The sequence below is a fragment of the Macrotis lagotis genome, chromosome 4 (genome assembly GCF_037893015.1).
Source record: "Macrotis lagotis isolate mMagLag1 chromosome 4, bilby.v1.9.chrom.fasta, whole genome shotgun sequence".
Classification (NCBI taxonomy): domain Eukaryota; kingdom Metazoa; phylum Chordata; class Mammalia; order Peramelemorphia; family Peramelidae; genus Macrotis; species Macrotis lagotis.
This window is the reverse complement of record NC_133661.1, coordinates 228665393-228686881: the sequence shown is the minus strand read 5'-3', so window position 1 is coordinate 228686881 and position 21489 is coordinate 228665393. Positions and strand designations below refer to the sequence as shown.

The 21489-nt window shown below is 36.4% G+C and overlaps 1 protein-coding gene across 10 annotated transcripts in view; it reads right to left on the bottom strand.

The window, feature by feature from the left end:
* FOXN3 (forkhead box N3) overlaps positions 1-21489 on the bottom strand; it is a 487407-nt gene that overhangs the window by 8286 nt on the left and 457632 nt on the right. For all 10 annotated transcript variants that reach the window (XM_074235544.1, XM_074235538.1, XM_074235536.1 and 7 more), the window contains one exon: positions 15292-15397. In XM_074235544.1, the coding sequence (XP_074091645.1) occupies positions 15292-15397 (106 nt within the window). The remainder of the gene's footprint in view (positions 1-15291; positions 15398-21489) is intronic.

Sequence of the window (21489 nt, the reverse complement as noted above, 5' to 3'; positions counted from 1 at the left end):
ATGGATAGATACTTGAGGGTGAATGAGGAAGCAAACCCTTTTCTCAGGGCAATTACCCACAGATAAAAGAATAATAGTTTTGTTGTTTTTTGTTTGTTTGTTTGCTTTGCTTTCTGCTCTAGGAGAGTTAACATAAGGTCAGGAATGGATAGTTGAATTGGTAGGATGCTCATTAGTGGAGGGTGGTGGACTTCTCACTTACCTGATACTTAGGAGTTCTCAATGATTTAGGGAACATTTTCCTCATCTATAAAAAGGGGCAGTAGTTAAAATAGTTCAGGATCTTAGAAACCATTCTTAACTCATGGACTATATAAAAACAAGTGGCAGGCTCAATGCTTCTTCTAGACTGTAGTTTACTGACCCTATACAATTCATAATTAAGGAAACTTCCTAATTCTAATAATCTATCTCTATGGCACTCCATATAACCAGCCCTATTCTTTCTCAAGAGTTCCAATCCTAAATTCCCCAATTGCCTAATGGACATTTCTCAGTGAATATCCCAAATTCATCTCAAACTCAACCATGTTTATCTTTTCCCCTAAAACATATCACTTTCTTCCTAGTATCCCTACTTCTGCTGATTCCACAACTTTTAGAGTCATCTTTAATTTTTCACTGTTCCTGACTAGCCGTCTTTCTCTATTTCCAACAGACTGCCAAGCTTTATCAGTTAAGACTCCAAAGCATTCTGATATCTATTTCCTTTCTCTCAACTAACATGACAACATCCACAGGTCAGGCTTTTCACCATCTATCTCTGCTATAGTTTTTATTAATCAATCAAATAACAAGAATGCATTTTCAAAAGGATTACCATGAGATTGAAAAGACTAAAGTAGAGGCAGGTAGGTGGCTAGTGGATAGAGCACAGGCCCTGGAGTTAGGAGGACCTGAGTTCAAATTTGGCTTCAGTCACATGATACCTAGCTGTGTGACCTGGGGCAAGTCACTTAACCCCATTGCCTTGCAAAAAGCAAAACAAAATAAAACAAAAAGACTAAAATCAAAACATTATCTGTCTTCAAGCATCTTGAGCCAAACCAGGAAAGACAACATATTTATATACTGAGATATAGAAAAAACACATATACAAAACAATTGCTGGGAATCAGGAAAGAACATCAGAAATTTCTACTAAGCAATGGCAGCTTTCATGTGGTACAAGGCATCCTGAGGGTTAAACATGAGAAGTGAGTGCTTGAGGAGATAGCCAAAACAAAAGCAAAGAGGTGGGAGAATGTTCTCCGTGAGAAACAGGAAGAACAGTCTGGTTGCACTGTGGTGTGTGTGTGTATGGGAATAATATATAAGGCAAATGGAAAGGTAGTTTGGGACAAGGTTGTGAAGAGCTTTAAATAGCAAAGTTTATCATTGGTCCTGGGGGTTATATGGAACCACTGAAATGGAATGAGTGGAAAGTGCAATGAAAAGTGGCACTGTTTGATTGCATGTTAAGGAAATTACTTTGGCAACTTTGTGAAGGACAGATTGGAAAGGGGGTAAAGACTTGGAGAAAGGAGACCAATTAGGAAGTCATTATCTTAATAGAAAAGGGATGAGAATCTGAATCAGGAAGTTAACTGTGTAATTAGAAAGAAGGGATAGATGCTAGAGATGTTATAGAAGTAGATTTAACAATTGAATTGATGAATAAAACTCAATTCTCTCCTCTCTATAACCCATCCTCTACTAAGTTACTAAAGTGAAATTCTGAAACTATGATCACATGACTGATGTGATTTAAAAAAGTGGTTCCTTATCTGGGATAAAATATAGGTTTCTCTGTTTTGTGCTAAAAGGTTTTGAAAGATAGCTTCAAATACCCCCCCCCCACCACCATCAGTGACTCGCCCAGAGTCACACAGGGCAGAGCATTCTTTCAACTGCACCATCTAGCTGCTCCTCCACTTTTCCAGGATGATTACACATTATTTCCCTTTAACATACCCTCAAGTATCTACCTACAGGACTGTTGTAAGGATCAAATAAGTTGATATTTTTTAAATGATTAGTATAGTGTCTGACACATTAATAGTTGGTACTAAATAAATGCTTGTTCTTTTTCCTTCCCCATTTTGCAATATATATGTTGTTTTCCCCAGAGAGACTATAGGCCATTTCATTTCCTTCTTCTTATGGCCAGTTTAAGCAGAGGGCCTAGAACCCAGGAGACTCTTGACACTTTACTGAATGATTGACTCTGGAGGGAATCCTGGTAGTAAGTAATTCTTTCATGAAGTACTATGAAAAAGGGGATTGCTCCATCATCATCTTTCAACAGTAGACACTTCCATTAGTCAACCCTTGTGGTATGATCATAGGATAAAATTATTTTAGTCAGAATGGCTGAGAAAAAAGGCATCCTAGTTAAGTAACTATTTTTGGTTAAGTGGGCATTACTGTACCCATATAACCAACTTCCAACAAATTAGAGTATAATTAACATGAAATTCTAACAAATGTAATTTAATCTTCAAATATTCAGAAGGGACGTCAGGATCTTGCCTCAGGGTCATCATGATGAATGTTAATTATCACTCCATAGTCCTATGGGAAAAATTCTAGCTACTTGAGCTTTGGGGATATTTGGATGCTGGATAAAAAGGAACATACTGTATAAACTTGAGCAAAAAGCAGATGTATCCTGCATGCTCCTGGTTCATTGACCCTAGTCAATATTGACTTCATAAGTGGCTTAGATAAGAGAATGTACTTCCCTTCCCAAACTTGTGATGATCCCAAAGACTTTTGAGTATAAGAAAGAAGCTGCAAACGTGTGGATTTTTAACCTTAAATCATTGAAGAGATATGCTCTTTGGAACTAAATTTCTGAGATAAATGGAGTTGAGAACTCCTTGCTTAAAATTCCAGAACTTCTAAAAGTTTGAGGATGGAAAGTCTGCTATAATATATAATCCCTTCTCCCATCTTCTAAAACTAAATGGCAAAATCTCAGTCATGTAGATTCATTGAGGGATGAGAACTGAGGGAAAGGAGGGAGGAAGAAAAGAGGTGGTAGAGAAAAATGGAGAGAGGAGGGAGGAAAAGACAGAGAGATGAATGGGGAAATACAAACCAGGGAGACAGAAAAAGAGAAGGGAAGGCAGGGTCAGAGAAAGACATGGGGGGACAACAGAGAGACAGAGAGTGACAGACAGAGATGAGGAAGAGATAAGCAGAGAGATAAGGGAGAGACAGACAAAGGGAAGAGAGGAAGAAGGGGAAGACAGAGGGCAAAAGAGACAGAGAAACAGGAAAGGGAGACAGAGCATCAGGACTTCTAATACTTAATAATTATGTAACCTTGAGGAATAATAATAATAACAATAATGATAATGATAGGAGCAGTAGTAGTACTAATAGCAGCAGTAGTTAGCATTCATATAGTGATTTATAAAAAGATTTAATCCTCACAATTACCCTGGACAGTACATACAACAGTTACTCCCATTTTACATTTAAGAAAACATACTAAATTGAATGACTAATTTGGAATGAGAAACTCGGAGGTAGTGGGATGCTTTCCATGAAGAGGCATAAAAATAATCTGAGTCTCAATTTTCTTATATATACAATGAAGATAGATAAATTCTTCAGTTGTTTTAAGAGAATACTTTTTTTTAAAGGTTTTTTGCAAGGCAAATGGGGTTAAGTGACTTGCCCAAGGCCACACAGCTAGGTAATTATTAAGTGTCTGAGACCGGATTTGAACCCAGGTACTCCTGACTCCAAGGCCGGTGCTTTATCCACTGCGCCACCTAGCCACCTTGTTTTAAGAGAATACTTAAAAGAGAAATTATTATCATTATGGTATAGAGGGTCACAGTTTTTGGAAAGCTGAGATTAATCATTTAGGTACTACAACATTAAAACAAATTTTAAAGCTGCTTTAACTAAAAGTCTAACATGCATCATACATTTTGTTTTGACATCAAATTTTCATTGATAACTCCTAGTGATCTATTTTTCTGTCCTTTTCCAGTTTTCCTACATATCAGTGCTTATATTGGTTGTTGATGTTGAGTATTTAAGGCATGTCTGACTTTTTCTGACCCCATTTGGGTTTTTCTTGGCAAACATATTGGAATAATTCGCCATTTTCTTCTCCAGCTCATTTTATAGATGAGGAAACTGAGACAAACAGTGTTAATGATTTGCCCGAGGTCATATAGCTAGTGTCTGAAGCCAGATTTGAGCTCAGGATAAGTCTTCCTATACCAATTATTCAACCTACTCACTGTACCACCTAAGTTGCTCTAAGGTTTCTACAGGAATTTGCCTTTTTTTTCCATTCTGCACATTGAATGTGTAGTCCTTGGCTGTTCATAATAGTTCTCAATTATTACTTGGTTCAGTACTTTAAGGCTGCATTTTGGCTGGCAAAGAAGCTTAAAAATAATTCTAATTCTGGATCTTGAGACAAATCACAGATACTTTCTACTGAGCAATGGCAGCTTCTATGTGGAAGAAGGAAAAAAGTATTACATCTAGTGCTAAAGAAACTGAGTTGAAGTCCCAGTGCTTTTACTAATGAATATAAAAAACTTCAATTTTCTCAACTTTAAAATGAAGGGGCTAACCTAGATGAGGGATGTCAAACACTGTGGGAGCATGGTCAAACAAGATTAAAACATAGCTGGGAACTTTTTAACAAAATAAAAATATAATAAAAATACAGACAACAATACATTTTGAAACGAAGTCAATATACAGCCCTTAGGAATCCTTATGTTGAGATGGATGGGAAGGCCTTAGTTCTATTTGTGTTTGATATCATTGAACTAGCTGACCTTAAAGGTCATTTCTAATCTAAGTATCTGATCAGAATTTATTAGATTCTTGATTTTCGTCATGAACAGAGAGGCACCTCTGTATTTTCTACTAGTATATTTCTGACCTTGGAGATAGGGAGTTTGATTCTCTTTAACTCCAAAGGTGGGCTACCTCCCCATCCCTCTCTCCTGCTAGGCCTATTGGTCAAGTTTAAGAAAGATAGAAATGAATAGGGAAAGGAAGTAACATAACCTAGGAGGAACAGCAAGAGAAAGGATCACAGATTTAGAGCTAGAAGGGCATTAAAAGTCATCAAGTCTTATGTTCTTGATGAGGAGATTGAAGTACAGAGCTTACAGAAGCAGAGATTTCAAACCAGATAGGACCTCAAAGGACATCTAGTCAGTAGCCCTATTTTATTTTATTATTTTTTTTTTTAGTTAGTAGCCCTATTTTTTAAAAGTTAAGAAAACCAGGGACTAAGGATTTTAAAGTTACTTGTCCAAGTGACCAAGAGAATAACCAAGAGAACATTGTAAAAAGTAATACTGTTTTAAGAATGACTTAGAACAATAATTATGACTATGATAAATACCCATATTAACTATAATGAATATAAGAAAGATACTATCCGCCTCCAGAGAAGTAACTGATAAGTATCAGTATGTACAGAATAATTTTATATAAGAATCCCTAAGGATTGCATATTGACTTAGTTAAATAAAAGTTAAATAAATATATAATGTTTTGTATATATATATATATACACACACACACACACACACACACACACACACATACACATATATATATACACACACACAAAATACACACATATCTATATACACGCAATGGAAAAGTTAGGTATATGTATGTATATATATATATGTGTGTGTGTGTGTGTGTGTGTGTGTGTGTGTGTGTGTGTGCGCGTATAGAAACAAACACACACATACATATCCTGATATATGTCTAATGGTAACCATCTAATGGAGGAGGAGAGGAAAAAAGGGAAAGTTACATAACTTTGAGGAGTATTTAAAGGAATAGCAAGTTATACAGAGTGGATTTGCAGTTTCATCTGTAATCATCTTTTTTATTTCATTCCAAAATTTAAAATTTTTTTTAAAAATTAAAAAAAAAACACAAAAGCCTACTATGTGCGAGCCACTCTGATAAGACCTGGGGGATACAAAAAGAAGCAAAAGGTGTTATCTGCCCACAAAGAGCTCATAAAAACATTTGAGTTCAAGCTGAACCCAGGTCGACCTGATTCAAAAATCAATACTCTTCCCTTAAGGAATCTCTTTCCCTCTTCCTACAATTTTTTATGTGTATATATGTATGTGTGTGTGTGTGTGTGTGTGTGTATATATATATATATACACACACACACACACACACACACATACATATATAAACTTGTGCTAAAATCCAGGCCAATTAAAAAGACACTGAGCTACCACAAATAAACAAATATACTTTATCTCCAGGTCATCATTATAAGTACAAATTATCACAATATGTTTTCACCAAGAACCAGAATGAGAGAGCAGATGGAATGCTAGCCACAGAATCAGGAAGCTCCTGACTTCAGATACTGCCTCTGAGACAATATTTTGAGCCTGGACAATTCACCAAACCTTTTGGTGGCTCTGGTCACTGTCTGAGACTGTAACTTTGAACACAGCTGCTGATATGATTAAAGGGAGATCCTTCACTGCTAAATATTAATGCCAATGAAATAACAGGCCTGGATCATGCTATCACAGAAATGTCATGGTGGTGATCTCACGGAACTGTTAAGTCTTTTGATGGTGTATTAAGTGGTTCCAGAATGTGATTTAAATAAAAAAGTTCTTGCATCTACTGACAACTTTTTCTCTCTTCCCTAAAAGGGCAGCCTTAAATTAAAAAAAAATTATTTATGTAATAAAACAAGAATTTCCATAACATAGTACAATAAAAAAGATGATTGCATATGAAATCTCTTCTGAAGTCACTTCTTGCTGTTCTCCCCTGAGGGCGCCTCCAGCAGCTCCCACCCTATTTCTAATCTGCTGAGGGCTGAGAAACCTGATAATCAGGCTTGTTAGAACTGGGTGTAAAGAATAAATAGGTTCATATTTTGTGAGGGCCTCTAGGGCTCACCCTAATGAGTCACATACGTGGGCTTTAGTACACAGACTTTGAGAGAGTTCTTTGGAGCCTCATCCCTTCCTTCCCTCTGCCCCCCCTTTCTTTTTTACGGGGGTAGTAAAGGGGGGTTTCTTCATGGTTCCTGGCTGTGTATCAGGGTAGCCTAAATCGGGTGAGTGACCTGCAAAGAGACTGTGAGATCGACAAGCTCTGGTAATTACATAACTATAGTAGGTTTACTGATGGTGAATGAAAATGGAAGGTTCTCATAGTCATCTTCTCCTCTGTTAGAAGTGAAGGTTCTTGAGAATAGGAAGTTTCCTTTTTGATATCTGCATCTTTAGTATTGTGCCTGATCCATAATAGATAGGTACAGTCATCCCTTCCACATTCTGGTGGTAAAGGGAATAGTGGCCCTGTGCTCTGGAAAATCCATGTAAAAATGTTTGCCCTTTCTTTGTAAAGAGAAGAAATTTTTATTTTTTTATAGGGTTTTTACAATAACTTGTTGTAAAATCTGGGGACATTTATGACATTAAAAGATAAAGTATGTTGCTATTTTATGTATGTATATACACACACACACACACTCTCACACTGCTGAATTCCTACATTTTTTCTGTGTCATCTGCTGGTCCTTGCTTGTAGTCTGCAGCTTCTGCAAAACAGTTCCCTTCAAAACAACACAAAAATACTCTCACTACTTGAGAGAGTTAAGCTAGACATGGTTTTTTAAGAAGCTTCATATGTCCCTCAGAATTTTCATTCATGTTTTGGGGTCAAGGTTCAAGTAGATGACTTCCAAGGGTCTATTTCTGCAGAGTAGTAAGACCAGATCCTCCCTAGACTGAGCAGCCAGGAACAAGTATCTACTTTGCATGTGAATGCATTAAAGTGGTTTGGGGGTTTTGTTTGTTTTAAATTTAAAAAAGTACAGAACAGTACTGGAGAATGTTGTTTCTGAAAGAGACCTAGGAAGTCATTTATTGGATCTAATTTTCTCAATTTATAGATGAAGAAACTGAAGGCAAAAGGCGGAGAAATAACTGGTTTCTGCTGTTCAAGGACAGGTCAAGAGGAAACTCAAGTTGAGGCCAAGGCCTTTAGATATCACCTGCTTGGGAAGGAGGATTATTGCTATTACCAAAGTAGGAACTCATCGTTTCTAGTAACAATATTTCAAGCTTCAAAAAAAAATGTGCTTGCAATGATACAACTTCAGCAAAAGGAAATAAGATATAAAAGTCTACTTTCTCCTACTTAATAGTACTGACTTTTCTCTAGATTTTAGCATGGGTTTATAAGCCATAAATTACATATGGAACACAGCAGGAAGAGACAAGCTCCTTCAATTATTAATAACTCAGTGCAAAGTCATTCATGATTGTGCAAGCCAGCTGCATTTACTTGGAGATGGCTCACCACTGCAGGGGTTGTCATTACAGGATACCAAATGCTCAAAAGGAGAAATCAGCCATCCCAAACTAGTTGTAAGCTGAATTTATAACTATGGCCTCAAAATCATTCATTAAAGTGAAACAAGGGATGCATTTTAAAAGGCTGCATTTTTTTTTGTTTTAGCTAAATTTACATGTAAAGATGCTCAAAATTATCATACATTAGCATGAATTAAAGTTGCTTGATTTTACTAAGCTTCTAATAGTTTTAAGCAATATGGTTCAACAAAACCATATGCTACTAATCTTCAAAAAAATCTGGTATTAATTCTCTTGTCAGGTATAACTAAAATACATAGTAAAATATTCAGTCCAAGAAAAATCAATATTTTTAATAATTTTAAGTAGGAGGTTTTATGTGTATGGGAGGGAAGTTAGGTTGTTACCATATTTTTATAAGTAATAGATCCTTAGACTATATGCTCAGGGGCAGGCACTGTGTCTTGTGTGTGTGTATATTCTCACAAGTGTCTTGTCACAGCACTGACATTAAAGTTCAATACAATAAGCCTTTACTATACACCTATCATATGCCAGACATTTTGCCAGGAAAGCTGACAATAAGACAAAAACAAACAGGTCTTGCCATCAAGAAGTCTACAACCTAGTGGGGAAGGGGAAGTATCAGTAAGGACATAGAAAAGTAAATAAGAAATAGATAGAATTATATGTTGAATGCTCATGAATAAATGAATCTTCTCCACTAGTTAATTATCTGCAAGATTGATTTATAAGTAAATCTCTAAATCCTATGTATCATTTTTTTAAATTTTAGAAAGGTTTTATTAATTTTGAGTTTTACATTTCCCCCCCCAATCTCACTTCCCTCCCCCCACCTCCCACAGAAGGCAGTTTGCTAGTCTTTACATCATTCCCATAGTATGGATTGATCTAAGTTGAATGTGATGAGAGAAAAATCATACCCTTAAGGAAGAAACATATATTATGAGATATAGCAGAATTATTTATGATGAGCTGATGATGGATACGAGAAAAGAGTTGTAATTTTGTGTGTATCTTATTTATAGGTAGCTGTTTCCGTGTATCTTCCTCATTAGATTATGGACCCCTTTAATCTAAGGGTCTGTGTATCTCTGGCAATTAGGACAGTAACTCCTGGTACAAAATAAATGCTGGCTGACTTGGTGGTTTGTAACCTACATGGGTCTAGAAGCAGGTAAGTTATTACTTCTATAAAGTAAGCATACAGGAGTTACTATCTTTGAACTTTCCTTTCACTGTTTAGAGCAAAGTCACCTTCTGAAAGAATTTTACTTTTGAGGGTCCAATAGCAAGCCTTAAGCAAATGGATGAAAATCAAAGGATTATTAAAGCAACAGTCTGAAGGAAGGTTTGCCTCTCAATGAATAAGTGTCTATTAAGAATTAGTACTAGGGAGCAGCTTAGGTGGTGCAGTTGATAAAGCACTGGCCCTGGAGTCAGGAGGACCTGAGTTCAAATCTGACCTCAGACACTTAATAATTACCTAGCTGCGTGGCCCTGGGCAAGTCACTTAAACCCATTGCCTTGCAAAAAAAAAAAAGGTTCAGTTCTTGATGAGTCATTTCAGTCTTGTCCAATTTTTTTCTTAGCACAGATTCTGGAGTGATTTGCCATTTCCTTCTCCAGCTCATTTTAGTGCTGAGAAACTGAGGCCAAAGAGTTAAGTGACTTGCCTACAGTTATTCGATGTCCGAGTTCAAAATTGATCTCAGGCCCCCCAAACTCCAGGGCTTGCCTTTGCCAATGACCTACCCCATAGCAGTTTTAGAATTCTAAAAAGTATTAGAGGGAATAGGTTCTTTTCAATTGGTTGGTCTGTGGTCCTTTTGAGCAACTTCAAATTGTACAATCTTAGTTTAGATTTATAAAGCTTCCATGTCTAGAAAATGAGGAGGTTGTTTTAAGTGATCCTTAAAGGCCCCTTCTAAATATGGGTTCTCTGAATGCACAGAAATAAAGCTATAGGTGGTAAATCACATTCAAGAAGACAGGCTAGGCTAAGACAGAAGCTGAACCTTTAATGGACTTTCAAAAGCATGAAGGATTTGCCAAGGTACTTTCAAAATGCGCCAACTCTACTGTTCTTTCTTGGAGACATGTCCCTCCTCCAAAATTCTACAATGATATCTAAAATAACAACAAAACAAAACAAAAAAAATTGGATCAAAAAATCATAGACAAAAAAGGAGAAATAATATTTTTGTTCTTCATCAGTTGTTATCTTGAGAAGAAGCATTCTGGCTAAACTTAAAACAAAACAAAGCAAAACAAAATGAGAATATAGAGGGATTACACAAGGACTGGTTGTGGGCACATATTTGGAAAATGAGACATAACATTATAATAGATCATATTTTACATATGAAAAATTTTGGTAATGGCTTACAATTCAGAATGATGAGAAACACCAAACATAATGAATGCTGGTTATATTAAACATTAATTATGCTGAGTAGAAGTAGTGGGAACCTAACCCCACAAACTTTTCTTCTACCTCTGCTTACTGCTTCTTCTATCTCACCCCAGGCCTTGTAAAAATTACTATTTCTTGTGATTATAATAATTGCTAACATTGATATGGCATTTTAAGGTTTACAAAGACCTGCCCATAAGTTCTCAGAGCTCTGCAAGAAGTGCTACTATCACTATTTTGCAGATAAGGAAAACTACAGCAGATAAGTGAATGGACCAGGTTTAGCATTTGCAACAAAATTTGAACTCTGGTCTTCTTGACTCCAAATCCAAAAGCTCTATTCACTTCGTCTCTGGTCTACTAGAAGCAAAGAGGAGTTCTTATATCACTATTAAAAGGACACCATTATTTGATTTAAAAAATTGTCTAATGTCCTCTGTTCATTTTTTGTTATGTTTAATTTCTCTTCCTACCCCATTGAAAAGTCCAATTATGCCCTGATTTGTCATTTGTCTTCTTGAAGAAAGAATCAAGGAGACCAAGGAGATTACAGTTTAAAAAATGGGCCTTCTTTACTAATCTAGGACTTTCCCTTCAGTTATTCTTGTCAGGAATTTTTTTTTTAATTTGATAACTATATTCAAACACAATTGGTTTCCTTGGCAATTCTATATATTATAGGGTTCACATGGCTTGAAGGAATTCACAGATTTCATCAGACTACCCAAAGGATCCATCCATCACACACACACACACACACACACACAAAAAATCATTCCACTACTGAATCAAAGACCTAGCGGGATAAGGAAATTGAACTAACACCTTATTCTAGAAACAAATAGGAGATATTTATGAATGGAAAACCAAAAAAAAATTAATGAGACAGGTCTTAGAATGGGAGACCAACTTTTCTGGCTGAACCCTTTTGACAATGACTTTATAAACTAGTTTTAGCGATTACAAGGAGGGTCTGGCTTGGGATCGTGGCTGATATACCTGGAGTTTATATAGTCAAAATATTTTCTTTGAACCCAATGGAGAAAAATATTGTATATCACTCATTCAAACTATATGCAGCCTCAAAAGAGACTGACTGTAAAGAGTTATTTTGTTTTAATTTTATAGTGTAGTATGGAATGTAACTAGACCAGTCTAAAGTAACTCAATCCTAAACTAATGCCCTTCCCACTGCCAAGAGCATAAAGAGATGTAGAGTATTTTCCACTTAAGTTCTGGGTAGCAACCAAGGGGGACAATAATTTAAGACTTCATTTTCTTAAAATTTGCTAGAACTTAAGTACTCTACTGAGGCTAGCTTTGTAGATGGGGAGCAATACCAACTAATAAGTTAGTCTTATACTAAGGGGCATTAACCTTTTTTGTATCACAGATCTCCTTTTCAGTCTAATGAAGTCTATAATGATTTAATAATTACCATGAAGTTATAATTGTTTTCTATTCAACTGCCTAGACCCTCTAAAATATCTTTAAAACTCCAGCTTGGGGGCGGCTAGGTGGCGCAGTAGATAAAGCACCGCCCTGTAGTCAGGAGTACCTGGGTTCAAATCTGGTCTCAGACACTTAATAATTACCTAGCTGTGTGGCCTTGGGCAAGCCACTTAACCCCATTTGCCTTGCAAAAAAAAAAAACCAATAAAAAAAAACTCCAGCTTGCTTTTTCCAAACGAAGGACCAGCTCTTGAATCACCCATTATCCCACCAGTTAATCTCCACAAAGTGACTGTCCACCTCTAGGTCTCAAGTAACGTGACTCCAGAGTCTCCTGGGTTAAAAATAAGTTGGATGAAGACTAGAAATCAACTACTTCTGACCTGGAGGTATCAATGAAACTCCTGAAAACACAACTCTCCAGTGATAATTTTAAAAGATTTAGAACATCGTCATCTCTCAAAATGACATACACTTCCTCTCCAGTTGTGCAGTAGTCTCAGCTTTGTCCAATATAACTGCTACTGCACAGTCAATTGAGAAAGCTGCAGAGGACTCAGAAAATTTAAGACTGAAAGATGTGAGTTGTTATTTTGAGCATAATGTGTTATGGGGGAATATACTTCCAGGCAAATTAAAAATAGACAGGTTTCACTTGTATTATGATGGGCCACTATCCAGAATTATTGTATAAAAAGTAAACATAATGAAGTCAATTAGCTATTGACAGATACTCTTAATAAGGAGATTTCACATCATAATCATATGCAGAAGAATCCAGCAAACACAAGCTGGGTAATGATCAGCTAATAAAATAACACTTCATCTATATCAATAGCAGCTTCAGAGTTAAGGTAAACAAATATGGCCCATGACATTAAGCAGAGGGAGAAAAGCCCTTCCACAAAGAAAATTCTTTCACCTAAGAAAAGGCCATCTACACAAATACACATACATACAGAGACACATTTCATCATGAAAAACAGAGCAGGAAATAGCTCATTAATGAGTCTTCATAAACCCTTTCCCCCTCTACTTGCTGAACAAATTGTTTACAACCTCAAGAGCCCCTGGTTGCTTCCAGGTGGCTTTATTGGAGGTATATTCTGACCATTTATTGACTCCATCTCCTTTTCCTATTCTTTATCCCCTCAACCCTCATCTTCCACCCTATATTTTAATTTTCTTTTAGTTTTAGCTAGACTTGAGGCATATCTGACACACTGTAAAAATAAACAAAATTTTAAAAAAGAGAAATAAAATAAAATAATGGACATTCAATTATATTTAGTATAAAAGAGGTAAATTAGGATACCTGACAAGCAATTCCAAATGCACTTTTACCAAGGCAGAGTTTCAACCATTAAAAACTCTACTCCAAGACATGGTAGATCGGACTCGGATTCTGAAACTCAAGGTACAGGTTATCTTGAACAATTTAATTCCTAATAAATAAGGTCTGCCACAAGTCAGGTTAAATCTTCTTTGATCAACATGCTTCCAAATAGTCAAGTCATGTTCAGCGCAAATTGGAAACACTATTTCTTTTGTTTCATTTAAGATTTCCTGGCATTTATTAACAATGAGGAGCTTCGTAATAATTTGTGTCAACACTTTCGAACTCTGCCACCTTTCAACCTGAATATTCTCACTATGCCAAAGCAAATGGGACTACAGACACTGATTATTAAAATTTTCAAGGAGACAGGTTGTGAAGGTAACAATTAAAACCAGCAGGGTCTAATTCAGCTCCTGCTAGAGGTCACCTTCTTTTCTACATTTTGGGGAAGGCAATTTCTTGTCTATGTATTTCCTTCATGTTCTTTTCAATCTTCTTAGTAATAAGAATGCTATCCTGGATTCCAATATTGTAGCAGAAATCTGTGTTTAGGTTTTGTTAATGAAAATGGATAGATGTTATTAAAATAGCCCAAAGTAGGAAAGAGAAAAGAAAATGGGGGGGGGGGGGCGGCTTGAAAAAGTATTTATAACAAATGAACAAGAAATCAAAGGTCATTCATAACCTGAGGCATGAACATCAGTAACCCTACTTAATAAAGTAGGATTAAGATCATTAATCTAAGGGTAAATGTGACCTATTAATAAGACAATGAGAAGAAAAGGTCTGTCTGAACCATATTTATTTTTAAAACAATTCAGCATTATTAGTAGACATAACACAGGCTTCTTTCCAATCTTCCTTCTCCCTCTTCTCCATTACCCTCTTTCTTTTTCCCATTCCACTCTTTTCCTTCTCCTCAAAAATCATGTTATTATTTGCAGGGATAGTCTTGTGATTTCACTGGCATGGGAACCTCTTAGGTGAACAGACTCCTTTTACTAATGCAGACTGGCATACTTCCCGAACTCAAGAACTTTAAAAAACCTCTCTCCACCCATTACACCAAGTTTTCTCTCTGTGATTCTATACATCATGGCAAGACCTGGTATAACAATGGGTTTCAGAAGACTTCAAAAGTATTCTGAGTTGCATGGAAATCTTAAATATCAGGATACACACAAAAGTAACTGTGCTCTTCAGTTTCAAGAAGGGTTTTTTCCCAGTGGGTCCAAAGAATCTCTATGAGAATAAACACATACTACTAATGCGGAAGGGAATATAGCTGTGACAAGAATAGTTGGAATAAGATATTATTTAACCTGTATAAGTACTAGAATAGAAGAGTTCTTACCAGAGGACTTCCCATACTCTTCATTAATCTCTACTTTGAAATATTCTCAGAGTAAGCATGTATGATTTGTTTAACCTCCCCATATTTTAGTTTCTTCAATTGAAAAGATTAGATGTTTAAGTATCTGATTGCCTAAAAAATGCACTGGATAAACCTTCCCCATATAAAATATATTTTCATTCTAAATATTGAGAATTATTTTAACCCCTTAGGAAAACATAGCTAGATTTGTTAAACTCACTTGGTGGTTGTTCTATTCCTATGCAACTGGATTTCTACTGAGGAAAATACACAATCAAGTCTGTGTTGCAGGCTTACTTTACAGGTTATCATTACCAACATCACCATCACTTACCTCACAGCAGCCGCCATTCCGATGGGGTGGATTGGCAGTGGTCTAACTCCAGGGAACATACCTCGACTCAGAACCCGGGCTCCATTCTGTATTACTCCTGGAGGGACTGAAAAAGAAAAAAAATATATATGTATATATATACATATTTGTATAATGGTACCATTATTTTTTAAAACAATGCAGGAAATTAAGCGCAAAGATTTTAGTTCAAAGGCATTAATAAAATGTTGATAGCTCTGACCCAGGTCAGACTGATAACTTGAGCCAAAGTAAAAAAGCCTAGGTCAAAAAGTATGTATAAAGGTGAGAGACAAGAGATTTTGCTTTTCTTTTAGTGATTGGAATTTGCTGAACAGATGTTCATCTTTGGGTAAACATCAGTCAAGAAACAAAACTTACTATCTTTATGTTTGATACACTCAGAAACCACTATTAGTGAAAAGTGAACATTTCCTTATTCTAAAATAGAGTCCTCTGGCCTTGGTCAGTAACAGGCGTCATTTTTCCCATTTTAAACTAAAACAGCCAATAGAAGAAACACCCAAACCTGGTTCTATGAGTGTTATGGCACCTTAATGACTAAAATGATATTGTTTGAGACTTACCCACAACAAATTCTTTTCCTCTTCAAAAACTTTAAAAGATTAAGGATTAAGACCAAGAAGTTTTTAAGACTGCTTTCAAACCACTCAGGGGGCTGCTTTGGACAGCTAACTGCCTTGCCCTCAAATTTCTTCAACATGCCTCTCCCAAAAGATACATTAGACCTGGAATGCTCAACTTGTCAACTTTTCCCTAAGTAACATGATCCACCCAATCTTCCAAAAACAATATGGAAGAGATATTTTTATTTCCTTAGGATGACACCATCTTCAAGGAGAAAAACACCATGACATACCTTTCCCCGAGCACAGTCAACAATTAAAAAAATAAAAAACAATTAATTAGTATGCTCTTTTCAAGACAACATACTGCCCATCTAAGACAGTAAACTCATCTTTGTGTTGGAAGAGCTAAGTTCTAGTCCAACTATGCTATCTGCTGTACGATAGCCAAATCATTTCCCTTCCTGGGACTGTTTCCTGTTCTACTTAATCAAAGGGGTTCAAAGAGATGGTCTCTAATGTCTCACATTCAGGTTCAACGATTTAAGAGAGCAAGGATAGTTAGTTACCTAGTTACCATTCAAGTTTCTGGCACAGCACTGAAATACAAATAGGGAACTTAAGCCATCACTGAGTCCAACTCCCCTCATTTTACAAAAAAGAAAACTGAAGAAGAGTAAATGACTTATATAGCTAGTGGAAGGAAGATTAACCCTGAGAGCATGGTCCATATGTAGATAGAAGAATTTAAGGAATTTCAGGTCAAAATTGGAAACTACTAGAGGTATTAAAGTTTGGAAGATAGCTGTCACCATCATTTAAAAAGGATGAATAAGTACTTCTAATCCAGCCTCAAACAGTATGGTCTCTACATAAAATTCTCAGAGTGAAAAGGTCAAGAAATACCTATAACACACTTCTGTGTGAAACACTCTTCTATAATAAATATTCCAAGTCAAACAAAACTGAAGGGAATTCTGTGAAGGTCAAATCTCAATTATTTAGAAAATGATCTAGTTTCATTATTTCTACACGGCTCTCTGGAACAGCATGAGCTAGGGGGAGTAGTTATAAGACCCAGTTTGAGTGCTGACCCAATAGTTTGCTAGTTGGGGAGGGATCAGGCCAGGTAGCTTAACCATTTTGGACCTTGATTTCTTCATCTTCATCATGAAGAAGAAGAAGAAAGAATATTTGTACTCCCTACTTTACAGGGTTGTTGGAGTAAAGTGCTTTATAAATGAATGGCATAATCATTCCTTTTTTAGTCCTCTGTGATGCCTGCCTTATAGCCACTTCACTCCTTGCTAGGTGATAAAGAAAAAAAAAATGAATCTGGTTCCTTCTCACCAACTCAGACAAATGGCTTAGATGAGATTGAAGCTGCTGGCTAAAACATGGATTTATGACTATCTGTGGATTTCAGTGAATCAGACTGTACCTATTTTCTATTACAATTGAGAGATGGCTGCATGATTTCAGAAGTCCCTTTAAAGTCTCTTCCATCAGCTTGACTCAGGACAACAGACAGCCAAGGTATCAAGATCAAGAAACTGATTTAATAACAACGTATTCTGGCATACTATGAGACATCTCACTTAAATGACACAGGTCACATATATATTTATTTATTTTAAAAATACAAATTCCCTGTTAACTTCTGAGGTAGGCAGTCTATAATTAATCATTAGATAGAAATTTTCTAAGAACAAAAGTGACACATGCAATATATTAGACACATGTAAGAGTGTATTTAAAGTTTGAATACTGTGTAAAAAAAAGATAGCTCTTGGTCAATTATTTTTTCTACATTTAAAGCCTTGGAATTAATTTTCCTTACTCTAGGTTTCATCTAATTTAACTCTAGAGAATCATAAAACTGAAATATTTCAAAAGAGGAGAGGTCTGATTATGTCACACCAACCCCCTCCCCCAAACTTCTGCCCTACTTTCTTGAGGATAAAATTTTCAATTCTTATCCTGGTACTCAAAGCCCTCCATAATCTGACTCCCTCTTTTTATGCTTTCTGGTCTTGTCAAACTGACCAGCTATCCGTTTCCAATGTACAATGTCTCACCTCTGCACTTCTCACTGTTGTTCATTGAGTTTCCCCAGTAAGAAATGTAGTTCTTATCTGTCTCTGTCTTGTAGAAACCCTAGCTTCCTTGAAAGCCTTGTCCTGGCATCTCCTCCTACAGAGGGCCTTTTCTTATCCTGGTCAGTTATTACAATGTGCTTGTACTATCTCTTGCTTTGTCTTTTTTTTTTTTTTTTTTTTGCCCTTATATATATAGCTAATGGAAGGCATCTTTTCATATGAGATAGAAATCTGTTGAACAAAACTAGGAGTTCTATGAGGGTAAGGACTATATCCTATGCTTCTTTCCGTGGAGGGAGAGGCATATTGGCAGCTGCTCGATTAACTCGAATTGAACAGTTATTTGTTGTATCTACTCAGTAGGATATGTAAGCTTTGGAGGAAGAAGCTATCTTTCATTTTCTTTTGGCATCTCTAAGGACCTAGAACACTGCCTTGAACATATAAGGAATTTGATTAAGTGTGCTGAATTGAATTAAATTTAAACAAGTCATATAACAATGCTCAAAGCGTTCTAATTGGCATCTAGTTCTAAGTTAATTCTAAGTTACTCTTAATGCAGTCATGGAAAAGACTTCTTTGTCCTACCAATGGTCTTTCTCAGACCAAGCAGCAAATGAATCTGACCTAATAAACTATATATTTAACAACTCTCCAGAGGTCATGATTCTTAGCTCAGAAGAATCTTGCAACTGCCCCAATATCATAATTTGTGTGACAGACAAGGGGTAAGCTGGGGTAGAAGGAGAACATTTGGTAAGACGACAATTGGAGAGGCAACTAGGTGACTCAGTAGTTAGAGCACCAGCCCTGGAGTCAGAAGGACCGGAGTTAAAATCCAGCCTCAGACACTTAATACTTTCTTAGCTGTGAGACCTTGGGAAAATCACTTAGCCTCACTGCCTTGCAGAAAACAACACAAAAAAAGACAACTGAACTCAGTTGCACAGTCCTACCACAAAGCAAGCAGGTCTCCTGCAGCAGAAAAGTTAGGAAGACACAAAATCCCTTTGATCAGCAACAAACAAATATGTAGACAGACCAGAAGTCATAGATACAGACATATGAATCATCCTAGAAGCTGGAAAAACACAGTGTTGAAGAACATTTCAACTTCTGCCTGTCAGCACAGAAAAACATCAGCAGTTAAAATAGAACCAAATGGAAAATTCTAGAAAGATTCAGCAATTCTGTGGGACACATGGTACCCTGATTACAAAAGTCATGCTAGAACACACCATCACTCCAATGGTGATGGTCAAAGTATTCATCTCTGGAGGGTTTTTATACTAGTCTTGTTAATTTGAAACACTCGAAAATACCTGAAAAACTAATCAAAGAATTATCATTAGGATCCAGTAAAAGCATCTCACATAGTTCACCTGAATCAAAGCCATCAAAAGAAGGGAAAGTCAGTGACAAGATGGTCCAAAGGCAGGTCAGATTCTCATTGGGTTATCTTCTTCTCCAACACTTTTGGTGCCATGGAGATGGGCCCTGATCATATCTGATTTTATTTTGTAATAGCAATAGAATCTTTTCACGAGATAGCAATCTCCTGAACAAAATTGGGAGTTCCATGAGGGCAAGGACTATATCCTATGCTTATTTCCGTGGAGGGAGAGGCATATTGGCAGCTGCTCAATAAAATTAAATTGAACAGTTCATCTCTAATAGTCATCAATTCCATGTACATCCCTCAAATCTCATCAAAGTGAGACTACCTGAATATCCTTCCTTTATGAAGGAAGGGGAAAAAAAGTAATAAGTACTTATATAGTTGGGCACTTTACTAATATTATCTCATTTGATCCTCACAAAACCACGGGAGGTAGGTGCTGCTGTTATCCTCATTTTACAATTGAGGAACCATGCAGTGAGAAATAATTTGCCCAAGGAAATTCAGTTAGAAAGTGTTTGAGGTTGGATTTGAACTTAGGTCTTCCTGATTCCAGGCTCATCATTCAATGCACTGCACCATGGGCCACGAGAAGGAAATGTATAGCAACAAATTTTATATAGTTTTCTAAGCTCCTAAAGCCTTTATTTTACACAGCCTAATAAATCACTCATAATCAATCCAACTCCATCTCATTTCCAAGAAAAGTGATTTTACATAGTGTGACAGTTTTTCAGAAAATTACATGTTTCTGCATCCACAGTGACAAAGTAGGAGAAAAGAATAATGACTTTATTTATTTTACTTTAAGTCAGATAGCAATTAGGCCAGGTAAGGGTAGGGTGGAAGGTTTTGGGGAAACATTCCTTTATCAGGTTGTTTTTTGTTTTTTATTCTTTTTTCTTTGAGGGGGGAGAGTAATGGTCATCATCTGCAACATAAAATTAACCCATGAAAACATCATCTTGATAGATGAAATGTATTCACTTCAAAGGAATCATCAACAGCTAAAGCTATGTCCCTAAATTAGGTTTTTTCCTAAGTAATTCTTTACATTTCCTAGTCCTTTTGACTCTCTGACCTGGGCTCATCCCATCAAATCCTTTAGAACATTCTTAAATGAATTGCAGCTCACTTTACAGGAGGTTAAATCCAATCTCAAACATTTACTAGCTGTATGACCTTGAATAAGTCGCTTAACCCAGTTTGCCTCAGTTTCCTCATCTGTAAAATGAACTGGAAAAGAAAATAATGAACCAGTATTTTCCCCAAGAAAACCTCAAAGTGAGGTCATAGAAAATCAGATTCAAATGAAAAATGAAGAAACAACAACAGATGAAATGCAACTACAGCCCCTAATTTCTTACAACTTTGGTATTTACCAAGATTTTTCAATTTTAAAGTCATTCATATGCAGTTAGAAAATAAGTATGTCTAGGGTCATTCGCTGCTTGCTCCCAGTCAATAATGTGATACTTAATTGCTTCTTTTTCTTTCTATTCCCCCCCCCTTTTCTTTTTTTCATTGCTATGAACTAAGCTTCTGAAATACACATTGTCCCAAAGTGGACTTGGGTTCCATTACTTCTTTTGATAACAAGCTTTTCTTTTCAGGTCTGTTTAGGTAAATTTCTGGTATCATGTCACTGGTATTTTTCCTACCATAAGCTCTACCTTGTTTTCATTTGCCCCTTGTGCCACAGAAATCTAACATTTTCCCAAAGCAATCTTCCTATTTTGTTGAAGGGAAGATGATAAAGAGAATAGAGATAAGATTCCAGGTTTGAGTCAGTTACAAGACAATATTATGGTTGAGTAGACATGCCCTGGACAGGGAGCCAGGGAAGGTGAATGTGTTAAGATGCTGACAACAACCTCTGAGTCTTATTTTTCTCATCCATAAAATGGATATATTGCTGGCACTACCTACTTCATGGAAGTTGTAGTGAGGAAATGTTTTGGTGAGCTTATAGGTACAGAAACATGTGAGTTGTTACAGCAGAGAAACTACTGGTTCAAAGCTGAGAATTTTTCATTATGGATTAGCAGGTCTTATTCATTGGAAACTAGGATGGAAGGAAACTAGTATTTATTAA